Here is a 26,876-nt window from a genome sequence, read left to right on the forward strand (position 1 = left end):
GCAGTTTTGGGTGAAGTTGCCATATGAAAAATAAATAAACTGCTTTCATAACAAATTTCTTGCTATCTCGAATTAAAAAATGGCTGTTTGAGAGAGAAAAAAAACAATAAATGTATATTTAAGTTATATGTTTCAGTGAGATATTATTTAGAGTGGCCTTTTCCTTACAATTTATATTATTTTTTATCTGTCTCATTTTGTCTCGTTACCTGTGCATGCAGTTCTTTTGCAAACAGGGAGTTGGTTTGCTACTGTCTCAACATGCAAAAGAAAAGATTGTGATGTTAAGCCAGACGAAACACGGAGGGGGACGTGTTTCCCTCACATACGGGCCACTTTGAGTCAGAAATAACGAGTTTGGATATTTGAAATAAAGGGTGGAAAGCAGACTTGAACCACACAAAAGGACACAGAGAAAATAACCGATAGGCCCACGACGTAACGAGGTGTTAGCATGAAAACAAGCCAAGCTGGTCAAACGAATTCATGGATCGATAGTGATTGATCACATCATGCAAAGATGTTGATTCGTGTCCTTGTGGGATGATGGATGAATCTAAAACATGGGGAAAGTGATCTTCAGCTGAGAGGGTAAAAAAAAGAGTGCCAATATGAACAAGTAGAAAGAGAAAGTTTCTTATTTTATGGGCTTCACAAAACGAAATGATGAACATCGTGTAACAGTTTAATAGCTAAGACATCACGAGAACTATAGCAGTTTAGAATAGGCCGACTGTAATTCATTGACAACATACTGATTGGCCAAATGAAATGTAGCATGTTAAAGTGCTGAATTTATTTAAGTTGGGGATAAAAATACATTTTTCTAAAAAATAAAAAAAATCCCCATAATAACGTATTTTGTTAATCTTTGAAAGTCTGTTTTAATATTTAAACTAACTGCTTGAGAAGGAAAGATGTATCTGTTTAGCTATTAAATAAATGTTTATATGGAGATTAACTTGAACGTTAATTGAAGTAGTCTTGTGAGTGCAGCTCCTCTGTTTGCATAAGGCCCTAGGATACCTGTCGATTCATCAAAACTACCACAACGACCCCTTGTGGACCCGCAAAACGCGCACTTACCCCAGATATTACAAAACAGACAGCAATAAATGATCCTAATTTATGTTCATAGCAAAATGAGTTTTGGGTTTAAGCAGCCTTTAAAGTTTATTTTTGTTTTTGAGATGTTGGATTTAAAAGTTCCCATTTAAGTTGCCAACCTTTAATTCAAATAATCTCTGGCTATGAATTAAATATTATTAATAAGTAAGTTAATCCAAGGAATAATAAATATCCTAGTTAGGCCCATGCACATTTACGTTCGTATTGATTTATTATTGTTATTATTAGGCTACTATTACTATCGTTATTCTTACTTTACTTATTTATTATTTTTTTAAGACGACAGACAGAAAACCAAAAGGGAAACCAGGGTTTTAAATGAAACTTTATCACTGCTATTTTAATCTTGGAAAATCGGCGATAAGAGTTCTGCTTTGTTGCAGACGCTTTGAATTCGGTGTTTGTTTTTGGTAAGTTGATTTAATTAATTTTCAATTAATCTGAATGACAGTCACTTTGGCAACCACTCCCAGAATATATCGGCTAATCTTTAATCCGCAGACAAAGTAAACAATCTAATGAAGTGTTAGCAAGTCAAGTCATTTCCAGCGGAGAGCTCGGAGTGTGTTGGCCGGAAGCCAAAGTGTTTGGATCTCACTGCTGGACTGGAGCCAAGCTGCAACAAGCTAATTGACTTCAATGACGTCGCATTGGCACCATGCTGCCTTCTAATTTCTCTCCAATCATTCATCAAACGATATTTTTCCCTACGTTGGAAAGTAACTAATAAGTTTGCTGAGCAGACTGCTTCCATAATTGATGGCTGATGTAATTCTACAATAACAACTACTACAACTACTAGCCTATTACTACCACCACGAGTAAGAATGTTACCATTATCATTATTCAGCCTTACACCTTTACCAACTTCCTTACTCTCTGTGCATGCAACCAGTGCTGTCCTCGTCCATGCAGAAGTGGGAATACTCATAATTTATAAACTCTTTATTTGGTTTATTCTTTATTTAGGGGCAGGTAGCTTCTCTATCTATAGGTGGGTACACAGTAGAGGTGGGTATACTCTTTATTTAGAGGTGTACACTCTGCAAAAAGGTTTATGTACTCTTCATTTAGAATAGGTTCACCCTTTATTTAGAGGTGGGTATGCTCTGTATGAAGTTTTCATTTAGAAGAGGGTATAATCTTTATTTAGCAGTTTTATGTAGAAATGGGTCCATATCTCAGGTTCCATCCCTTTGGTCAGTGGTACTCAATGTTGCCTTAATCAGGGCCACATTGACCAGAATTATTTTTGCATCAGCCACAATCCATTTACATCTATTTCCTTCCAGAAAACCATTTGAATTCAAGAACAAGAATAAAAATATAGTTATTTAACAAGTGAAACCATGTGGTAATGAAATAAGGGATGGGATTGTTAATTTTATTGATACCCTTGTAGATACTTCTTAGCCATGAGTTCTCATCAATACCACCATGGATACTTTTCAGTGGAGATGGTAATACTTCTGTAAAGAACTGGCGTAAACCATCTAGAGTCAGTGATAAAACATTAAATATGTTGCTATTTTTCTTTTTCTAGTTCTTTTTTTTTTTTTTTTTTTTTTGAGCAAAGAAACATTACAAAGTTTAGGCGCACTTACCACAGCAGGCTTGAAAGGATAACAATCCAAATCATCAGCAGTAGCCAGAGTTTATAAAAAAATTAACTCAAAGAAAGTCGGAAGGTACTGCATGTTGGTAATGTGCCCCACAATGCTGACAGACATGGAGGTTGGGTTTCTTTTTGCAAAACTTGTGTTTGTGCACCAGATTTTTAGTTTATAAAAAACAGCATAATATCCCCAAGAGTACTTTGATGCAGACAAGATGGCCGACATACATCCAGTCCATACCGGAAGTCTCAACCAGAAGTCCGTACGTCTAAGGTTAGGCTTAGGCATTAAAACCCGAGTGGTTAGGTTCAGGACAAGGCAGTGGGGAAGGTGATATATTTGAGATCCAGCACCAAGGGTTAGGCTTAGGTGCAAAAAAGACTGACGAACACTGGCAGCTGAGTCCAACACGAAGAAGGAACTTCCGCTTGGGACTTCCGGCATGGATTGGATGTATAGCGACGCCCATGTCAAATATCTGGGATGTACTGTGATTGGTTGGTTAATACAGTACAACAATGTTTTCAACGACATTTCTTCCCTTTAAAATATTTTGGATGATATTTTTTTCCAGTTGGATTTGGGGAAAGAGCCACGATTAATCACAAAAAACAACATACACCTCAGGAGCCAGTAGTTAGAGCAGATATTTCCATTAGTACCTGAACGCAACACACAGTGATTGCATTATATGAAATGACCACTAGATGTCAGTATAACTCTGAACTTTCTTAACAGTTGACTTCTAATCAAACTTTAGAAGCAACATCAAACAATCAGTACTATCGATCCCAGTGTTTCTAGTTTTACATTTATGGACTTTGTTATGACTTGTTTTTATTATTTTGCTTATTGCATGAAAATGACGGAACTATCACCAAACTGTATATTTCTTCTCACATTGCCTATGAGATGTGTTTTTTTGTGTGTGGACCATTAGCCATTCGCAACAAGGCGAACCCGATGAGACGAATCCCGCCCCTATGATCTGACCGTGAAAAAAAAAGAAGAAGCCAACCAACTACGGAGCCAGGACTCCATCACCGGAGAGCTTTACGCTGCTTCTCGCCGCCGATCATGTGTCTGGTGTCAGGTGGACGGATCGGATTCTGGGCGGGACACAGCAGGACGGGACTATTTGCGGATCAGTGAGGAAACGACTTAATGGGAACAACATCGGGATTATCCGCCCTGTTACAGCATAATGACTCAAATTTACAGCATATCCGTCAAGAGGAAACACGTAGACAGGCTTGAATAATCTCAGGACAGTGAGTTTCCGTGGCGGTGACACTTCGTTGTCTTTCATAGCCAAGCGGAATGCCCAAACCCGAGGATGCAAAAGAAAGTTAGCAATCTCGCCACTAACTTGCCCAGATAGTCTGCATGGTGGCAGGGCTGCGATCATGTAGCCACCTCTGAACGATGAATTTAGAAGGATTGATATTTTCTGGGTTTACTACGAAGAATAGCTCGTAGGCTGTGAGGAAACCTCTCAGGAAGAGCACTGAGACAGGTTTATTTGCACCCCTGGCCCAATCTGAGCAGTTTGCAGCTTCTTCCTGTTCGGACAAACATGGCAAGACTCCGGAGGAAAGCTTGCATAGCTCTGCTTCTCTTCACCATATTCGTATTTGGGACCATGATGGGACTGAGGACCCTGAAGCCCACTGATGGATTCTCGGATCTGTCTCCGGGTTTGGACCTCCTGCCGATGATAGCAGGAAAGGTGGACCGGCGCTCCGTTCCCCGGGACGCCACTTCAGCTCCGGGTCAAGCCCAGCAGCCGGCAGGCAGCAACACAAAAACAGTTTTGTACAACTCCGGACCAGAGGGAATCATATTTTATGATGTTCATATTTTTTATTACACCTGGTACGGCACCCCACACATGGACGGCAAATACATTCACTGGGATCACATCCTGGTACCACACTGGGATCCCAAAATCGCATCCGGTTATCCGAGAGGGAGACACATGCCGCCGGAGGACATCGGCTCCAGCTTTTACCCCGAGCTCGGTCCTTACAGCTCCAGGGACCCGGACGTGTTGGAGTCCCACATGGAGCAGATCGGGGCATCTGCAGCAGGTACAGCTCGGAGATTTTAGGGACAACCTGGATTTGTAAAAGAAAGCAGCTGACTTGTGTTTTTCTTGCACAGCAGCTGCACGGAAATCTGGCTTCTTCTGAAGAGCAACGCTGCCACGCTCTCAGCATTTTCAGCACCACACATCCACTGGACAGCTCCTTACGCACAGCCCCTCTATCTACTGCCGCTCTGTCCTGCAGAGCGAAGAGGCACATTTCAGGGATTTAAAAGCCCCTGTTATCGACAGATCAACTTCTTTAAACTACACTATGAGTCACACACCCTTTTTAAATATCCCAATTTCTAATTGATCCAAAATTTATAAAGAGTGGCTCAGGCATATGTTTTTTTGCAGCACAAAAATTCCTAAGGGTTATGTTCTGATGTTGAAATTAGCATCGGGATATTAAAAGCTGTATTTATATACCAATTTAAAGATCCCAGTCAAAGTAATATACAGGATATTAGTACACCTGACTATTACACTTGTGGGCTCGCCTGATAAAACCATCATCAACCAGATTGATACAAAACAGGCACCTAAGGAGTCAAATAGCAGCTAGGGAAAACCTTAGAGGTAAAGACATGTTGCCTATTTATTTTGATGATCGAATGAAATGCCTCCAAAAACAGACAAAACAATATTAAAAGGACCAAAATCCCTTCAAAAGATGCAAAAAGAGATGGAAACAAATAAATAAATGTACTAGTAAAAGATGTAACACAGATGTAGAGAAATAAATACATATGAACAAACATTGCAAAGAGACAATCCTACCACTGAAAGACACAAAACAACTACAATGTACTGAAAACAACCAATTGTCTTAAATCTGTTAATGATATTTTCAGCTTAAAGGATTATTCACAAATTTAAAACAAATCCTTTATAGCTAATTTAGTCTATTTAGGAGTCACAGCTTTCAAAAGCCTGCACATCAAAATAATAATCTATAACCGATCACCAATACATTAAAAAGATTTACAGAAAGACTTGTGAAATGTATCCAATAGTAGAGATTTAATCTTTTAACATACTATGAATGCAGAAGTTGCGTTAACTTTGAATATGGTCTGTGATCTGTGGTTGTAAGATGTTTATGAAATATGTGAAAATTCGATTTAATGTCATTAATGTTCCTTATTTTTGTTGTGAGGACTTCAGACTAATACTTGATGCCTTATAAAGTATGGACAAGTATGTTGTAGGTCTTTTCACAGCCTGGTGTTGCCTGTCTCAAAGACAGTAGAGTCCTGTAGCTGCATATCAAATAACGGCCTGGCGTGTCCAGCTATCAGCAGCCAACACATGATAGGCCCTGATGTTTCTGCCCTACGGCTCAGTAGGTTATTGTACACCATCCGGAATGATGACCAGACGATCCATCCCGTCTGCTCATCACAGCGACAGATGGATTATGGGAGTGCCGGCTCACAGTCCCCAGTTAAAACAATCTATTAAATTAGAAAACACAGCCATGCAGCCAAACTGGAAACAGTTCCACTCGGCTTGATAACTGACTCTCTTCGACTTTACAGCAGCCCATAAATAAAATGAAGAACTGCAGCCATATTCTTAAAGACTTAGTTGGGTATTGTGATGTAATAGTCCCACTCAGCTGCACTGTAAGCTGACGTTGCTTTAATGAATTATCTTAAAGTGCCAGGGTCTTTTAGTGCCAGACACTGCTGTGGCTTATATGAAGTTATCTCTCAACCAGCATTTGGTTGTGAGATTGCATTTTCATGGTGGAATTTATGAGCTTTCACACATTGCAGCTTCACAGAGAGAGAGGAGGGCTGCCACAAAAAAAAAAAAAAACAACAACAAAAAAAACAAACAAACAAAAAAAAACCATAATAAGTAATCTTTAAGATGACGGATGCATATTCATCAGCCACGGGATATCGGTGCATGTATGTAGTATACAAAAAAGAAATTCTCCTACATATGCCAGTGGATGGATTACTGAATGTGCCTTTAAAGCACGTTTACCCATAGACCTAAGGAGTCAGAAGGCATCTGGGGAAAAGCCTCTGAAGTGAAGGAGCATATTTGTTGTTGACAAGTAAATTAAATGACTACAAAAAGAATCAAATATTCTTAAATGAAGTTGAATAATCAGTGATAGCCGAATCAGCACAAAAGTTGGAAAACTTTGGAAAATTACCAAAAAATTCAAAGAATGGAAAACAACTTCAAGGGAAACCTCAAAGAGTAGCCATAAAACAAATGTCAAGATAGTCACAGAATCACTGCTATGTTGTTTTGAGAGTTTTTTTTTTTTTTTTTGTGAGACAGAAGATCAAATAAACACAAAACAATGATGTATGAAAAGACACAAAGAAGTTCAAGAAAAGATTAATTCTAACCACAATAAAACACAAATTTACCACAAAGTAACACCAAGTTATCACAAAGACTCACCAAATGACCACAAAGAGACACAATGAACTACAAAGAGTCTCTGAACAACCTAATAGAGACACCAAACAACCACATAGAGACAAAAAGCAATAAAGTCACACTAAACTATATCTAAGGGACTCAAAACATTTCAAAGCAACACTACACAGTCTCAAGTACAAACTAAACAACCACAGAAAGTTGCAAAAAAAAAAACATAAAAGACATCAAACAACCACAAAGAGACATCAGTCAACTACAAAGAGATATCAAACAACTACAGAGACATCAAACGACAACAAACAGATATCAAACAACTACTGAGAGACATCAGTCAACTACAAAGAGATATCAAAAAACTACTGAGACATCAAACAACTACAGAGACATCAATCAACTACAAAGAGACATCAAGCAACTACAGAGACATCAATCAACTACAAAGAGACATCAAACAACCACAGAAATATCAAACAACTACAAAGAGACATCAAACAACTACAGAGACATCAAACAACCACAAAGAGACATCAAACAACTACAGAGACAACAATCAACTACAAAGAGACATCAAACAACCACAAAGAGACATCCAACAACTACAGAGACAACAATCAATTATAAAGAGACATCAAACAACTACAGAGACATCAAACAACAACAAAGAGAAATCAAACAACTACAAAGACTCAAACAGACACTAAACCACACTAAACCACTTCAAAGACTTGCAAAAATGATTTAAAATAAGGACGAGACACTGAACAACTACAAAGAGACAGAAAACAACCAGCTTGCAATAAACTACCTCAAATGGACACAAAATGATTACAAAGAGACACTAAACAACCACCTGACACCCAAAACAACCACAAAGAGACATAAAATGATCATAAACAAAACATAAAACCCTAGAGAGAAACAACCATTAATAGTGGCGAAATTAAATGGAAAAAAAAAACAGGGACAAAAAAGTACCACAAACACAAACCCACCACAGACCTCAAATGACTTCAAGACAACAGAACACTTAAAAGAGAGGCATAAAACAGACACAAAACCGCCATAAAGACATACAATTCAATTACAACAAGATCCAGAATGACTTCAAAGGGGCACAGAACAACCACAAATACAAATTAACCACAAAGAAATGCTAAACCACCTCAGGAACTCAGGGCAATGACAGACAGATACAGAACCCATCCGCAACCAAAGATAAAATCCACCACAAAGAAAACAAGGTTTTGTTTCTATTGGTTTTGGTATTGTCCTCCAGAAGGGTCAAAATGTCTGTTACCTGGGACCCATTGTCTCATAATCTGTCCATGCTTATAACACCTAGCGACAGACCTAAGCACCATCTGTCTGAGCCCAGCACAAATGTGCTGTAATTACCCTAATGGAGTCCCGTGGCAGATATTTATAACATGTCCAATAAAAGTGCAACTGGCTGTGTGTATGCCATGGTCTCAGATGAGTCTGTAGAGCTGTGTGAAGGGCTGTGTGAAACCTCATAGTTGACAAATGAAAGCAAAGGTTTTTCAGCCTAGATCTCCCCACAGGGTTGTCAGCATTTCTTAGAAATAGTGTGTAATCCACAAAGCAGCACAGCCTCTGAGGTTTAAATTAATTTTAGACTCAAGTTCTCATTCACAGACGTTCTCTGAGGTATTAAATAGTGCCTTTGGTCCAGGAAAGACGATCAGACTCTTGATTTGTGTGTCTCCCTAGGGGTTCTAGTCCTGTCCTGGTATCCTCCTGGCCTGGCTGACGATAACGGGGAACCCGCTGAGGATTTGGTACCAGCCGTACTGGATGCTGCTTATAGACACAACCTCAAGGTAAAAGGCATCAGCACTTTTTCAGTATGTGTGTAAAAGTGTGTTAAAGAGAAATGGTGGTAGAAGATAAAACAAGAGTAAAAAACTAATACCTAAAACTAGAGGTAAGGTTACAGCATTTATATAAAAGTTTACTTTTTTTTCTGAGCTCAGCAAGAGACATTATTTCATCAATTTAATTTCCATTTGGACCTTCACTGCCTGTTTCAGCTCTTCTTCAGCTCCAAGTGGCTGCAGAAGAAAACAAGAAGGCTTTCTTTGTCATCTCTACTCAACACAAAAGATACATGTCTTGTAATCCAAGATATGATTACATAATGAACTTAGTTTTGCTCAGAATGGCTTTTTTAATTAAGTATTCCAGAGACAATGGAGACACGCGGAGCTACCGAGCACTCTCAGGAATATAAAGCACACTCATATTTAATTGTTTAAATTTAGATTAACTCGACTTCATAAACAATATTATAACAAACAGATACAATAATATTAAAATCTTTGAATGGCATCAACAAGCATCCCTATCTTGACTTAAAATGATAAACATGACTTCCTTTTTAGAAAAAAAGTGAGTCAAATCCTAGTCAAGTTCTTTACAAGGTTATCAACATGAATCATAAATTCCTATATTTGTCTAATGGAAAATGTGTTGTATAGCTTTCCTCCTGAAGTGTAACAATTTCCAGTGTTAGTTGACTTCCCCTTTATAGAAATAGAAAGCAAAACCCCGGTCTAATAACTGTTGATACTAATATGAAGGTTCTCTATGCATGAAATGTATCTAAGAAAGGAGACTCAGTGCTAAAAAACACATTATCATCTATTTATCAGTGAGTGTTGTCTCAGTATCATGCAGAGAAGCACTCAAAGAATTGATGTAAAGAGGAAATCTAAGCAATCCAAGTTTAGAGCGACTCCATTAAGCACTATGGATACTTTGCAGATGATGTCTTGCTGCAGCGGAGAAATCACCTCTGGGGGAAAGTAGTGATTTCCACATAGAGAATGCTACCAAAAAGGCCATGTTTTGATCTGTTTACAACTATGTCAAGCATTTGAAGCGGAACAATAAAAACATTCTTAATTCTAAACCCACTTTTGTGTCCTGAAAGTAGTGAAATATTCAGGTAAAAAAATTTAAAAAGAAACTCATGGAGAAACGGCAGCAGGCAGAAATTAAAAAAATTTTCTGTCTAAAGCTTAGATGAGAACTGTCACACAATTCCCTTGTATAGTCTGTTGTCACAAAGTGGTTTCGGTTTGGTTTAGTGCAGTTTTGCCATGGTTAGCTCATTAATGTCACGTTTCCTCAGCTGATGTCTGCCCAGTCTTTCTCATTGTGATGGAAAATCTGTCTCTTTAAAGAGATCCAGATCATTTGGCTCAGCTCAATTGAACTGGTTGTTTGACTCCCAGACTCCCAGCTCTTCATTTGGTACCACTCTGGCTTTTTAATGTGGATTAAATAAGGACAAAGGATGGATGAAAGGAAACTGGCACTCAAACAGGAGCTAGCTACAGTGGCTAACAGTGGAGAGCCATTTTGTAGAACAGGCCTGTTTGTGAACAGTTCATCTTTACTCGGTCGCTGACCCCACAAGGTTTATTCCGTTGATATTATATCACTGTTTCAATTAAAAGCAAGCTTTTGAAGCAAATTTGTGGTGGTTGCCATATTGGAAACGCTGACCCAAACTTAGCTCAGATCAGCCGGGAAACTGATGGTTTAAGAGGTGGAGCTGAGGTCTGTCTGAAGCCTCCTGCCAACAGCTCCACCATGTTGGCTTGATGTCATATCAGTCGTGCCCCTTTGCATAACTTGTACCCTTACTAAAACCAGAACGGATGATTTTTTTTTTTAAATCAACCCACAGAGTGTGCACAGAAAAACATTATCTATTCCAACTAAAACTGTTTTCTGAATCAGGCTGTAAGCATTTTTATTTCTGCCATAAAAAAAATATTTTTTTAAGATGGGTTTGTGTGTATAACTTCCAGTGCTTCTGCACACAGCTGCAGAGCTGCAGAGTTTGGCACCTCTGACCTGGCTTTTTTTCTAAACACTGGAGATTTCTGCTTAACTTAGGAAATGTGCTAAAAAGTAGCACAAAGCAAGAAAATTATAGTAAAACTTCCATACTGTTTAACTCAAGTGTCCATAGGATAATGCATGACATGTTTTTTTTTTTCCTGAATTGCTGTCAGAGTAGAGGTTTGCAGTGAAATATTATTGTATTTCTTAGTTTCTCAATCGATCCATTTTACTAAGATCACAGTGAAAGAGGAGTGAGACAAGGCTTATTGATGTTCCACAGAGCTGAAACAGAGAGCTAAACATTACTCAGACCAGTTACCTCAGCCCAGCCAATATGATGTGAAGAGCTTTACACAAAAGCAGCATTTTCTTTTTGTCACAGGAGAGTAAGATTGAGAGCTGTAGAACTCACTTCTATAAAGCTGTCTTTGCTACTTAGGGATTTAACTCTGGATGTTTACAGCTGCAGTGACATCTCCAGCTTTAGAGCAAAAACAGGTCAAAGAGCTGCTGCTGCTGCTGCTGGATCAGTTGTTCAGTGAGGCCTGAATGAGCATCAGCAGGATGGAGAGGTGGGGGGTAGCAGCATCACATGACTGATTGCCAATTAGGTTGGAAAATGGCACGTTGAAGGAAATAACTGCTGTCTATGTTGATGTCCTGCAGCCTGTCACCAAAGCTTATTAAACTTTAACAGCAAATGCACACTTGTTATCTGATACAATTCACATCTAATGCTCTGAATAAAGATGGAGAAGAAAGAAAAAGAGAAACCTGAGAAATCTGCCAAAATGACACAAGTGTCAAGTGAACAGAGCTTAAAAAAACTTTTATTTTAAAAATGTGTTATGCAAGATAGACAAACTGTGTTCATGTCTCTATGAGCACACTGAGAGCTGCTCTTAAGTCAAAGTGAACTGCTTTCTATATCAATTTAGAATGACATGTAAGAGGGACAGCCTTGTAAGAGTTTTTCTATGTCATTGCAGATGCCATTAATAATGCACCAACAGCATTTGTGCAACACACTACAGCTGTATATGTTTAAGTAAAGGGAAATAAGGCAGTTGATGTGCAAGAAGTACAGAAACAAGATAAAAGCATCAGCATTGCTATACATTTTTTTTGTAATTCTGCTCTTTTTAGAGCTGAAATGATTTATTCATAATTATTGGACATCAAATCAACAACTTCATTCAATTTCAAAAGTAGAAATCAAAGCCTTTGAAATAAGAACCTTCTTTTAAAAAGGATCATTCTTAGCTTTTACAGTTAGCAATGATGTCCACAAAGGCACAAGTAACAAAAAATACAGTATTTTGCAAATCATGCTGACAGTTTAAAAATTGTGCACAATGATGTGCAAACTGTGGGCACCGTTTCAGGAACGGTTCTTATGGATTTGTAAATCTGTGTGCACCATGGACGTTGTTATCCTTTTTTTGGGGGGGGGTGAAGTTCTGCTAAAATGTTTCTCAGCCCCGCCAACAATGACTAAGATAAAAATATTTTCAGGTCTAAGGAAAACATGAGTCAAGTCTCAGGAAAAAAAGACGTCAGGCATAAGAAAAACATGTGTCAGATTGATAGATATATACGCAGATGAAAATTTTTCAAAATTTTACTAAATGCATGAATGGATATGTCTTCCAACATTCTTTCCATGAACTCACCCAAACATCTAGACCATGGGTCATCAACTACCCCTTTTCCTCAGCACCTTAGGGCTAGCTAAGCCCCCTCTTCTTTCAATCCCAGTGACGTCCATGCATAATTAAGGAATGTACCCATGGTTTGCAAAATTGTATGCACATGTTAACATGTACATAGATTGCAAATATGTGTGCATGGATTTGTAAAACATTGGGTTGGATTTTCAATCAACTTTTTATTTTTATACTCTAAGTCTTTGGGAGTTCAGGAGCTAACTAAACAAAATACACCCAGAGATATTCACAATGAGCCTTCTTTTTAATTTTTACAACATGAACCTGAAAAAATGTTCAGTCATTCTAATTGTAGGAAACTAGAACTATTTCCAGGTGGTTATGTGCCTCTACAGAATAAATATCCCTACAATCTCATAATGTGCAATGTGGCCGTGACCTTTGACCTTTAAATTCTAATGGGTTCAACCTTAAGTCCAAGTGCAGGTCTTGTGCCAACTTTCATAAATCCCTCAGTGCATTCTGGAAATATTATGCTAACGAGATTTGGTCTTGTACCTCTAGAATGTTTTCAGTTTTTTTCTCTTGAGTCATAGTGGATTTGTGCCAAAAAAAACATTTAAAGCACTTAGAAAATAAAATTTAAAAAATGACAGAGAGTAAGGGGAAAGAGAATGGGGACAGACCTGCACCAAATACGCACTGATACTGGGAATCAATCCTGCGTCCAGCATCAAGGACTACAGCCTCTGCTTATGGGTGCCTGCTCTACCCACTGAGTGTGCCCTTTAAAGTATTCTTGAGATCTCATATTCAAGCAAGGGATGAACATCAGACCCGATGACCTTGACCTTCGACCTCTGACCTAAAAAATATAATCTACTCATCCTTGAGTCAAAGTGGACATTTGTATGACGTTTAGAAAATCCCCTTGAGCTTTTTTAAGATATGTACTGTATTGTTCACAACCAAGGGATGAAAATGAGGCCCCATGACTTTGAGATTTGGCCTTTAAAATGTATTTAGTTTATCCTTGAGTCAAAGTGGATGTTTGTTAACCTGACATGCCAGATGGAAAACCTTCGATATACAGCGTTTGAAAAAAAACTCAGAGGGTGATTGGATGAACGTTCTGTCTGTCACATCTTTACGGGCCAATCAGAGCAACAAAACACGTGACGTTGTTGCCACTACCGAGGTTGGTGTGTGCAACTACCAAGGAATGAACTCCGTATAGAACTGCATAATGCAAACCAGGGCGACTATAGACAACATGACTTTTGTTTTTGAAAAGAAAACAACTCACTGCTGTTCTTTGTTCCTTTTTTAACAAGGAAATGTCATCAAGTTCTGATATAACTGGCGCTTTAGCAGCATCCATGCAAATGTCTTTCACCATAATTGCACCAGCCTCTTGTTGCTGCTTGCTTACGTCACGACTCTGCCACGTCGAAAGTACTGCCCCTTGTTGCTGATTGGTCCTGTCACTTTCTAACCGGGCCCAAACAGTTCAGACAGGAGCTTTGCAAGATGGATTCGTCAGTGAGAAACAAGGAAACGGGCGTATCCATCTGCTTTGCAAGGTTAGATGTTTGTGCAAAGTTTGTGCAAAGTTAAAGTTAACATTAACAAGGAAGGAAATTTCTTTCATAATCACCAAAGTTAATACTCAAGCAAAGAAGTTTAAAGGGTCATTATTCTAACAGAATTTATTATTATGCCAGTGTTTGTATCCTCATGTGAACACAAACATTTTTCAGCAGAGATGTGACACCTATCATCTTTCTCCTCCTCATGAATGGCACTGATGAGAGGCAGGTGTGACAAGTCAGTATTTCAACACTGAAAGCTCTTTTATTTATTGCAAGGGCTGCAGGCAAAGAAATAATGTTTCTCTGTGAGGGCAAAAAGAGATGCTTGGATTAGACACGCAACACCAAGCTGATGAGGCTTTACACACAACGCAGTCAGGAGGAAAGCTAATAGACTGAAGTGAACGCCATGCCTCATTGTCATAAGTTAGCCAGAAGGCATAACATTTTCATTAAAAGTGTGAAGGAAGCTTGCACAGTAAAACAGATACGCTCTCTACAAGGCATCTCTTCTAGTCATCGAAGAACTTTTCATCAAAAGATGGGAGTTTTTTATCTTCTAGTCTTGTGAACATACTTAGAAAGTCACAGTCATACAGCAAAGTCAAGAAAATCTCAGAATACAGTTTCTGTAAAGAGCAGCATGTTAAATTGCAGCTTATCAGAGCATCCTCTTCTAGCTCTGTTGCTTCCAGGTTGTACTTTTTTGATGAACTCCTCCTACTCTCTCTGTACAGAGGGACATTTATCTTTGGAGTGCTTCTTGCATAATTTTTGCAAAATGCTGACAAGGTAAAGAGCTTTGGCTCTGATGGTTTGGAACCCTGATGCGGATTTTCTTAAGCAACAATCTTGAAAAATGTCTTTGCTCTTTTCTGCTGAAAGGCAGTCTGAAAGGAGGGAGGGAAACCCAAGTGAGGAGGACAGATGGTCCCACAGGAGAGGTGGAAACAGCCAAAATATATATCAGAGCTAGATATGGGAAAGAAATCTATCTGCAGTCTACTTTTAGGACAAAAGGGGATGCACTTGTGGCATTTAAAGAGCAGATTTTTTAAGGCTCTTGGTGAGTCTGCTTGGTTACACAAAAATCATGGTAAACAACTAGAAAATGAGGTAAGATGATACAGAGAGGAAGCAAAATGAGTCTTTTGCAGGTAAACAAAAATATCCAAGCATGCATTTTATGTTGGCATTAGGTTGATTGTTCATATGCACTGGTTTTTCTACCTGATGTCTTTTCTTCATCCTTGTCCTGTCCTGTTTGTCACTGCAGCACTCCTCCACGCTGAGGAAAAGTGCTGCTCTTTATCTTACAAAGCATTCTGAAACTGCATATGTAAATGAGTCTTTATATTGGTTTTATGAAACTCAATGGGGCATGAATACAACATTAACCTTTCCAAGATTCATCGCTGGATTAGACTAGAGGACCCCAGGCAAATGAAGCTTTGTGGCCTTCTACTGACCCAGTCTGAGCCTGATTTATTTGAATTGCCTTTTTGAATATTCAGACAGCAATGTAAACCCCACTTAACTACCACAAAATACATAGAAAGCTTTTATTCTCACATCTGAAAAGATAGAGCGGACCAGCTTTGACATAGCTTAACTTAAATATAAGTAATTGCTTTCTCTCTTTCTTTATTAACAAATAAACAAATTACTTGCGCTCTGGTATTTACATAAATGGAAACACAACTAAAGACAACGACTATTTTGTAATTTGAGATAACGTGTGTCCTAAATCTGCAGTACACGTGGCATTGTTTTGCTCCAAGTATATTTTATGAAATTAGTTTTGGATCCCTCAAAGTGTGAATATCTAAGTGGCTACATCACGATTTGAAGTTGTAGTGAGTTATGGAGGTGGAGAGATCTGTTGACCTCCACCAACACCTCATTTACTCACTTTCTTATCTGGAGGAGGATGAGAGAAAATTTCAAAGCATGATCAGGCTAATTTGGAATGAGAGTGTATTTCCAACTGATAGAGTATTATAATGTTATTACTGTGCTAGCTACTTCACTATACTTTAAGACTAGAGTTTAGTATGAGTATTTGTTTGAGATATGCGATGATCTTTAAAGGGGACATATTTTACCCTTTTAAGACAAGTCTATATTGATCCAGAGGTCCCCAAAACATGCCTGTGAAGTTTTTGTTGTATGATTTTTGCATGTCTAGAAAGCCCTCTGTTTCAGCCCTTCTTAGAACAAGCCGTTTCTGTGTCTGTGGCTTTAAATGTTAATGAGCTGTCTGACTCCGCCCCTGACCACACCCCTCTCAGGAAATGAAAGTGGGGGCCAACCAAACCTGGGGGCGGTGCTTACTCCCCACATGACATTATTAGGGGAAATGCTGAGAACCGCTTGTTTCAACACACATTTTCTGAAAGGTGGAGAAAGAGAGGGTGGAAGGGAATGGATTTTTCTGATATTTGAGGGAATTGTGGACAGGCCAGGGGCACATATTTTTGTTAGAAAAGCCTGAAAAAATTATTTTTGCATAATATATCCCCTTTAAGTTTAAAGTCAGTCATAAGAAAGACTCCATATCTGTTTTAAACATGTAGATCTATGTAAGTGAAGTGCTGTGAATTCAATTAACACTATACTTTTTTCTTAAATAGGGCATTTTATTTCCTTCAGTCAATCAGATTTTGTTATAAACCATTTTATAATTGATGTACTGTGTTGTTTTTATTAGTTATCCCAGAATTGTTGCAACTTGATTCTTAATTAAATTCAGGAGCCCTGTGTTGCATTTTGTATCCTGTTGTATCTTGCATTATATCACATTGTATCATATTTTAACATAACATAGCATAACATAGGGTAACGTAATGTAGCATAGCGTAGTGTAGCATAGCCTGACCTAACCTAACATATCGTATTGTATCATATCATTGTCTATTGTATGTTAGAATTTGTATTCATTCCATTTGGTTACTTATGGTATCATATTCTGTTGTACGTATTATTTTCCTTTGTGGTAACCGAAGCTGGTTACCACTTGTAAAGCATAAGTGATACTCTGGCATCTGAAGGCTCACAATGGTAAAGATTGCCCAAAGATTGGCTGCAGCTAAGATGCCTAACAAGCTACAGCTGTGACTAACCCTGGGCTCCTGTCCTCCCCAACCAGCTTTTCAAAACACAAAATCCAGTCATACACTGGAGTTCAACCATGACATTTGACCTACAATGGAGTACTTTCATGGTATGATAAGAGGATGTAAACATCCAGCTCTTCATTCTTAAGATCGGAGAGGAGCTACAGATTTGATGTCAAACTGTTTTTTAAATTATAAATAACAGGCACCCACAGTCTAATTATGTTTGCTTGTCTTATTTGCAGTCTTTACAACTTTTGCACCATGTTGTTTGACAGGTTGTTTTTTTTTTTTTTTTGTAATTTAACTATTATTTACATGTATCATCAAATAATTTCACAAGTTTCGCTTTCCCCAGACCATTTACTTTCACTTGGAGTTGGAAGGGGAGGGGTATAAGCAGGACTTTAGGAGACATAATCGGGCCGATAAAAAGTCATAATAAAGAAAACAGCCAATGGGCTACTCTATGATATAAATGGGTTGGCCCACTGAGAAAATGCCCAGTATGCCAGATTCCCAGTCCAGGCTTGGTTATATGGCTGGATTTTGTTTGATATTAATTGTATGATATGGTATGGTATCGTAGTCTATAATATCCTTTCACCTGGTTTTGTTAATTAATTTTTATCTTTTTTGGATCAAATTGTGTCATATTCAGTTGTGTCATATGGTATCATACCTTATTGCACTGTGAGCTACTGTGTGATTCCCACCCCTACTCTTCTGTGCTATGATATTGCACATATTTTAGATATTTTTTTCTTGGTTTGAATCAGCATCCAATTGAAAGCTTTAAAAATAAGCCAAAATAAACGTTTGGCTTCTGTCAATGTTTAAAATGAATCCTAGGTATCATTTTAAACATTGACATCCTAGTGAACAAAAGCAGCTCACCAGAAACAAAAACCAACTTTCATCCCAACAATCCCACACCACACAGCTAAAAACACACTGACCCCTCTCTGGGTTAAGGTGTACAAGAAAAGCAATGTACCTTTTATTATATAAGTTGAGCAGTGTTTCAGCAGCACCCACACACGGCTCATGTAGTTTGTATTTTCGTAGTTGGAGATGAGATCAGATGGAGCCTCCACAGTAGTGCTGCTGCTCGACCTCGGCTTGAAGAGGAGCTGAAATAGTCCTTCTGCCCAGGGGAGGGTGGGGGCGGTTTGATGGGGACAGTGTGGGGGGTATTTGAAGCTGGGTGCAGGAACGAGGGAGGGAGTGGAGGGGAAATGTGTCTCATAGGTCCCATGATGTTTGCCTCCCTGAACAATCTGCACCCTGAGGGGCTGTAAAGTTCTGTTAAGTAAGTAGGCCATGTAGCTGCATGTACACCAGGGAATAAGGCCAGAGGTGCCCCATGATAGCAATGGCCTTACTCTCATGGTGCACTTGCTACTGTCACTCCTATGACCTTCTATTACTGTGTATTTCCTTCAGCTTTCACCACAGAATTGATGCTGACACCTCTGCATAAGAAGTTTACTCAAACTTTGTTAAAATTGATCTCATTGTTATGAAGGTCTGGACCTTTTTCTCCCTGTGCTACCTCATTGTCCTCCCTCTGTGCTTTCTGCATGACATGGCACTAAATTCCAGTCTGCTCAGCATAAATCATGCTGGAGTTGTTCCAGGCTCTTGCTGTCGATGTTTATGAGGTATTAAAATGCGTTGACTCTGTCTCATTTACCTCATAATTACCACAGAGTAATGGGCCGCTGTGTTTGTAAAATGAGCTGAGTTTTCTAGTGGCCTGTGATCTGCTGCAGTGAGCAGGAGACAATAACAGCTTTTATTCCCCTTCTATGAATGATGATGGATTTATATCCTCTCACACCACCTCTGTTCTTCAGAAAAGGTTTAAATTTGATTTTACTGGGCGCCAGTCCAGAGAGTTATAGCAGCCTAAACATGGTTCCTGACCAGGATATGCTCAGGTTACCAGGATATTTCTCTCTTTATTTTTCTTTTTATTGATAATATGCCAGTGAAGTGCTACTTATATCATCAAAATATATGTATTGTTGCACATAAAAGTACTCCGCATATCCATTATCGGCATAGGTGCTGTTTTTCTTTCCTTGGGTTTGATTTAGTTAACATTTTCAGTGTAAAATAGATAGTTTTATTTCAATCTCTACTTTCATCCATTAGCACACTTTGAGCATTGAGAACACATGCATTGATTATCATTTGCTTTTATTGCAACTCCCCTTTCTAAGTATAAAAATTACATAGTTTGTAACTGTAGAATCTTGTTAAGGATTTATGAAAATACTTATTTAATTTTGATCATTCTCAGATAGATTTCTTGCATTGTGCTGTGGTTTGCCTTTCAGTGTTTCAGCCACCAAGAAAATAGTGAAATGTTTTTATTTGAGCTGTGAGGATTAATTAAGGAAATATTAGGACCACAGGATGATTACTAATGATCCTCTGTCATCAGCAGGCTTTGGAGGTTGTTGGAAAGACCATGTCTCCACAACTGTATTATAAATAGAAAACTTTAGTCACAGGCGCAGACTACAAGAATCCACACTCTCCCAAGATAATCTAGCTGCAGACCACAGCTTTTAGACACCCCATCTTGCAAACCACAACCGTGAGATGCTACCTCCGACAGGACAGAAAGGACATGCTTAAACCTATAAACTGTGTTAGCTTATGCTTTTTGCTTAATCTAACTTATCTTTGTTAGCTACGTAGCTACATTACCTACATACCTAATGCAGGCCAGTTAGATTTAGCTATGCTTGCTAAAGCTGATATTGCTAAAGCTAATGTAGCTTCATTGTAACCTTGCGAAGCAGATGGATTTGCCCTTTTTCAGTATTTCTCACTGACAAATTCATCTTGCAAAGCTCCCATCTGAACAGACTGGGCCCTGTAAAGTTCGGCTCAGACTACACAAATTCAGCCAGATTTTAGCCGACTGCAACGTTGCAGCTCGTTGTCAAAACTTGGGCTGGAGTTAGAGACATGGACGACAAACGGTCTTGTAGTATGACAATTAATGACGCGTCCAAGATGCCCCACGACCACAAAACACGAATGTGTGAAACACATCCATCTGGCGTGTCAGGTTAGCTACATTGGCTTATGTAGTTACATTAACTACCTAGCTAGCTTAGCTATGCTACAAAGCTAAAGTGAGCCACTGTTCATCTAAATACTTCTAAAATGAGTCTGTACATAATTTAATCCTGGATTTGACCTCTGACCCCTTTTTTTCTGTTCCATAAATGAAATATAACTCAGTCTATAATGATGCAATGTGATTGTTTCATGAATGTAACAGCCAGACTTGTTTAAGTATAAAGTTGAATATGAAAAAAACAGAAGTATGTCGTACCTGCAAATTACATCTCACAATAGTAGTCTGCAAGAGAGGGCATCTGAGAGCCAGACCGCTCTCCAAGAAGCAACAATACTCAAACAACTTTTTTGTTCCATCTTTAAAAATATGTTGTTTTTTTTGCAAAGTGTGTTTACAACAACGCAAAAGTAAGAATTGGAAATAAATAAAACAAAATAAATAGAAATCTTACAGTAAAGCAAGACAAGAGTAAAAAAATCCAAGAATAAAACCACCCAAAAGTCTTTAATATGCCTTTGAATGTAACCTGTGGACGCACAGCCAATCAAAACAACAAGAAATGTGGTTCAAATGCATTTGTCTGTTCTCTTACTCGAGAAGATTATTGTGTGAAACAATGACTTGGCGGTAATCCAGTCCCTAAACAATGTATTTGTGATGCATATTTAGAAAATAACAGCTGAACAAAATGTGAAAATAGGAGTACGGAAGCTTTAATTGCGTACTAAAAGAAACTGTAAATACTAACACAAACATCACAGACCTTTCCTCCATGTTTTCATGATAAGATATATGATTAAATTTCAACATTTGCATCCTGTTCCCAAGTTTCCTGTTACTCCTTTGCTTCCACATTGAGACAAAAAATGATCTTAAAAAAGCAGTGATATGGCATAGATAGCTTAGTGGTTAAGCTTGTTATCATGCTTGTGCTAGCATTTAGCTCTAAGCTTCTTAATAATGCAGAAACTCAATTTTTGTCCTTGATGAGACAGGAATCCTACAACATAGTTTACCCGGTAACATCTTACATCCATTAAGTTGCTGTTTGGCTGCATGGTATTAAAAAAGCCCATTTCTTCCACATTGTTTCCCCTGGGTTTTCCCTGCCCGAGAAAGCGTTTCACTTTGATCATCCATAATTCAAACTTGCTGAACTCTCTGCCCGTGCCTTGAAATATTTTACTTAAGCACTTTTTGTGTACATGTCACTTCAGGTCCCTTCTTCCTCCGCTACTGTTGTTCATCAATTGCAAATACCAGTTTCTAACCAAGACATTTATTTAGCTGCACTGAAGTCTCCTGAGGAGCACCACTTAGGGTGAGAAAGATCTCAAACAGTGTGGCAGATTTTGTCAGGAAACATGAAAACTGGTTCTTAACAGTCACATCCTGTCCAAAAGGATCTGTCTGAATGTCTAACTGTGGTTCCTGGCGACCAGAGTCAGTGTTACACTCTTTTATTCATGGGTTTTTATACAGCTTGTAAACAAGCACAGTCATCTGGAACATGGTACAAGAGAAGGGAAAGAGATGCCAGATGTCATGCAATGCTTGGGGACCACATAAGGTCAAAACAATGCGTGACTGGCTTTTTTTTTGTACGACTCAAATGGTACAATTTTAGAATAAATGCATTTTACTGAGCTATTTTTATTCCGTCTTTCTCCAGAGAGATATATTGATGTCAAGTCAGTAGTTGTCATCTGTGAGTGCTGACTGTGGTGCCTGTTTATTAGCTGTGAAATTATCAATGGAAATCAAAAATCTGTGTGTCGTTCTGCATGTTTTCCCAGGTTACATTTCATCTCCAGCCATACAGAGGACGAAACGACCAGACTGTGCATGACAACATCAAATATATCATTGACAGGTAGGCGCTTGTTTGACTGTCTGGCTCCACACTCCATCACTTACTCAAACAGAAGAGCATTAAGATTTCATGCACAGTGGACAGAACATTGTTTCAAAGCTGAGATACTTTTAGAAAAAGCTTTTCTGGTTATGTAAGACTGGTTTTTGTTGGGGAAAAAAGTTCAGTCTGTTTTGAAAGTAGGTACCTGTGAAATACATCAGAATCAGAAATACTTAATTTATCCCCATATGTCATATTGGGACCTACAAAAAAACCTCTTTGAACCACTCTGGAAACTGAGAAGGAAGTCCACCATTGAGATTTTTGTACAAACAAGTTATTCTTGGAGAGTTCAAGGTAGGGATGCACAATATCATTGGCATGTTAACGGCAGATATTAGCTTAAAAAGTGAATTATCAGTATCAGCAGATATGAAAATCACTACCAAAACTTACAGCCGATAATTTGGCTATAATAATCTGCCTCTATTAGCTGTAAATACTGGCCATCAAACTAATTGGTTAGTGCAGTTTTAGGCTGGACCAACAGGCCTTCCTCAGCTGAAGTCTTTTTCTTTATTCATCATCATTCTTTACACTTTAAAGTGTGTTTAAGGACTAAAGTTTTAAGGCTAAACTACTTTAAAATATTGGTATCAGCTCAAAATTATTTGTAAATTTCAGCATTTCAGATATCGGCTAAAATTCAGGGGTTATTATGGCTGGACAAACTCCCCTAGGGTTTTATTCAGACAGCATCATATTTGGTGTGTAGTATGAAGAGATATGATTGGTTAGAGAAATCCAAAACTTTGTCATAAAACTCACTTAACTTCAAAATCCCTGAAAGAAACTTAGTTATGAAAAGATTTAAAAAGTAAGAGAAATCAAGTCTTTAAATTTTCAGAGAAAGTTAGAAAATCAATACAATTATTCCTTTTCTCATTTTGATCCACACCAGAGAAGCCGTTTTATGTTAAAACAATATTTTCAGTACAATACATTGACTTTTAATAGATATAAACTGTGGATCTTACTTATTTTCACTGCACAGCCTGAATGTTCTACATGCCATATGCAACATGGGTTTTGCAGACAAGATAAAGATAAATGGTTTTAACAAACAGGGTTATTCTGATCCCAGCAGAGAGCTAGATTCAAGCTAGACAATAGGGAAAGATGTGAAAAGGCAATCAAATTTTTCAAACAAAACAATTTTACAAGATGATATTTGAAGACAGTTCTGAAAAGACACACCGGGTTTGTAAAAACAACAAGATTTGTCTCACACAATATATTTCACTTATCATCTATATCAAACATTGCATAATGTAAAGAAACTGTAAGGATCCTTTAGTTCTGTAGATTTTGGCTCCCCTTCTGGACAAGGTATGCTAGTTAAGTTCCCTTTTGAGCACTAGCAATCAAGATATTGTTCTTCTTTAAAGTTTGTGTCTGGGTCAGGCCCATTCTGACCTCTTCTTTTAGCTTGATACAGGGTTTCTACAGATCCTTGAAAAGTCTTATTTAAAGGTGCAGTGTATAATATTTAGCCTAGTAGCATTTAGCTGAACGAACTTGGTAAAATAAAGCAAAACATTTCTAAGACAGTCTATCTAAATAAGTGTTTAGTCATCTAAATTCAAAAATAGCTATTAAAAAAACCCAACAAATCAGAATAAACCTTTAATTCATACATAGGGAGGGTCCCCTCCATGGATGCTGCCATCTTGGATTTTTAAGTTTCCATGGTAACATAGCAGAAAAATGGAAAAAAATATAAATAAAATTATTGTATTGTATTGTATTCACATTACAGATATACATTAAATTCAACTGGTTGCCACAGTTTCCAGCAGAGAAATGCAATCTAGAACCCACTTCTAGATGTTGATATTCAGTTTTACACACTGCACCTTTAAGTCATATTTAAATGAAGTCATACTTGAAATTTAAGGCCTTAAAAAGTCTACATTTTATCAGTGAGAGGTCTGAAACTTCAAGCACTTTGACTAAGATATGTGCAGAGAAAAAAGATGTAGTATTGCAGGTATCTTTTATCCTTCTTCTTCTTAAAAAACAAAACAAAACAAAACTCCCTACAACTATTAAAACAACTGAGGGATTGAAACAGTTACATCAGGTATGACTTTATGTTTTATCCTTTTTTCAGAAATCTACCTGTCAGCAATTATTGGCAAATATGATGCATGTTAAACATGTATTTATCTGTCCATTTATTACAAAAACTGACGTTTTCAATGTAACATGTCACTACATGGCATATTAGTGTCAAACCCAGTGATGGGCAGCATGATAGCCACTGAGATATTCTGCTAAAATATCTCAATCGCCCCTTGTGGCTGGCTGTGATACAGAGACTGATCTCACTGTTAGAGCCTAAAAATGACATAAATTTGTAAGAAAATACAAATATTTAAGTGAAAATATGTTAATTAGACCAAAGTGTGTGTATAGGAAGAAGCTGGCCCTTGTACAAATGTAGTTGATGACCCCTGCTCAATACTGTTGGAAAACACTAGTCCAGTGGTCTAACACCTGGGCTGCCAGATTGCCCATTTGCAAAAATCCATGCAGACAACCCTAATTTTAGCAGGCAAGAATAGAGGCATTAAATGTGCCAGAAATCATGAAATTTGAGCATGTCTTACCAAAAAAAAAAGTCTTTGCCCCATACCAGTCGACATTTCATAAACAGTTCATTAAATAAGAAAATTCAGCCTGGTCAAATGAACTGAGAAATCTTATATGTCTGTCATTTTTGACTGTTTACTGCACAAAAGTGGTATAATTTTTTTTCAGTTCAGGTTTTATAAATGTCAGCCAAGCTCTGTGCTTCTGTGATTTTTGAAGGATTGCAGGAAACTGTACCATACTAAGACTTTTTTAAGACACACTTTTGCACACACTCTTTAGCTTATTTTTCTTGTGTTTCCGTTTTGGTTAGTCAGTGTAGCTGGTCAGGTTTTACTTGTATTTCTTTGTTTAATCCAGCTAGTTAGCTTTATAAAACTCTAGGTCACCTAAGTGACCTTAACGAGCTTGTCATACCATAAATATCAAATATCATTAATCTGCTGATTTTTCTGTCTCATCTCCTCTGAAGGTACGGTGACCATGGAGCCTTCTACAAGTTTACCACCAGCACAGGAAAGAGTCTTCCTCTCTTCTACATCTATGACTCCTACCTGACTCCTCCAGAGTCCTGGTCTGAATTTTTGACTCCCACAGGCTCCCACAGTGTGCGAGGCTCAGCCTACGACTCCATCTTCATCGCCCTGATTGTGGAGGAGCGACACAAGCACGACATTCTTGCTGGAGGCTTTGACGGCATGTACACCTACTTTGCCTCTAATGGTTTCTCTTTCGGCTCCTCTCACCAGAACTGGAAAGCCATCAAAGCTTTCTGTGACGGAAACAACCTGCTCTTCATCCCCAGCGTGGGCCCGGGCTACATCGACACCAGCATCAGGCCGTGGAACAACCACAACATGAGGAACAGGGTGAACGGGCGTTACTATGAGACGGCCCTGCAGGCGGCGCTGAACGTGAGGCCAGATATGGTCACCATCACGTCCTTTAACGAATGGCACGAGGGAACGCAGATAGAGAGGGCAATGCCTAAAAAAACTGTGACCCGTGTGTACCTGGACTATCAGCCACATGGACCAGAACACTACTTGGAGCTGACTCGACGCTGGGCCGAGCAGTTCAACAAGGAGAAGGAGCAGTGGCTCATGTGAGCGATCATCAAAGTGACTTGAAACAGCATGCTTAAGTGAAGTGTGTTTAAACTTTAAAGAGGAGAGTGAATGTAGACATCGATCAGAGTGGATGTGGGTGTAGAAGGACATTCTTTTAATGTTTGTTGACTCGACAGTGTGAGAGTTTCTGCGGGTGTCGGTTATCCTGCACACATACTCAACCGCAAAAACATGACTCTGTGTTATTGGCATGAGTTTGTTTACCGGTAAGACTGAATTAAAGGGTTATTCTGCAGAATCTGGTCCCTTTTCTATTGATAGCAAAGATTTATAAACGGTTCAGCAGGACTCACTCTGATCTCTGTTTATTTAATGCAAATTAATCAACAATTGTCTCAAACACTTGTGAGAAGTTCCTGTCATATTCATAAAAATTATGTGTCATCATGCAAGTGCTGGATTTCTCTCCATAGAGTGAAATAATGGGAATGATCAGAGCAGTGAGAAACCTTTGTGGTTGTGCTTTTATTCTCAACAGGCTCTCACTTAAGTTGGTGTTTCTTTCATCTGGGAGCTTCTAGCTTTTAAAAGGTGGTGACATGATGTTTGAAGGTAAGCAAATTTTTTTTTTTTATGAAAGCCCAAAGAGGGCATGCATCCACACTTAGACTCCATTCTCCCATGATAACAAGTTTAT

At 38.4% G+C, this 26,876-nt stretch overlaps 1 protein-coding gene across 1 annotated transcript; it reads left to right on the forward strand.

Annotated features, from left to right (window-relative positions):
- Nucleotides 1-4,250: 4,250 nt before the first annotated feature.
- On the forward strand, nucleotides 4,251-26,589 carry LOC121513798 (glycoprotein endo-alpha-1,2-mannosidase-like protein). The gene is made up of 4 exons (XM_041793770.1): nucleotides 4,251-4,834; nucleotides 8,977-9,086; nucleotides 22,396-22,472; nucleotides 25,582-26,589. Exons 1-4 carry the CDS (start codon nucleotides 4,321-4,323, stop codon nucleotides 26,216-26,218), a joined length of 1,338 nt encoding a protein of 445 aa, XP_041649704.1. The 5' UTR covers nucleotides 4,251-4,320; the 3' UTR covers nucleotides 26,219-26,589.
- The last annotated feature ends 287 nt before the right edge of the window (nucleotides 26,590-26,876 follow it).

The sequence above is a fragment of the Cheilinus undulatus genome, linkage group 8 (genome assembly GCF_018320785.1).
Source record: "Cheilinus undulatus linkage group 8, ASM1832078v1, whole genome shotgun sequence".
NCBI classification, from domain to species: Eukaryota; Metazoa; Chordata; class Actinopteri; order Labriformes; family Labridae; genus Cheilinus; species Cheilinus undulatus.

Excerpts from the sequence above, each read along its gene's own strand:
- LOC121513798 (XM_041793770.1), top strand. The coding sequence starts at position 4,321 with ATGGCAAGACTCCGGAGGAAAGCTTGCATAGCTCTGCTTCTCTTCACC. Across the intron at positions 9,087-22,395 it reads CTTATAGACACAACCTCAAG|GTTACATTTCATCTCCAGCC; the intron begins GTAAAAGGCATC and ends ATGTTTTCCCAG. Across the intron at positions 22,473-25,581 it reads ATCAAATATATCATTGACAG|GTACGGTGACCATGGAGCCT; the intron begins GTAGGCGCTTGT and ends TCTCCTCTGAAG.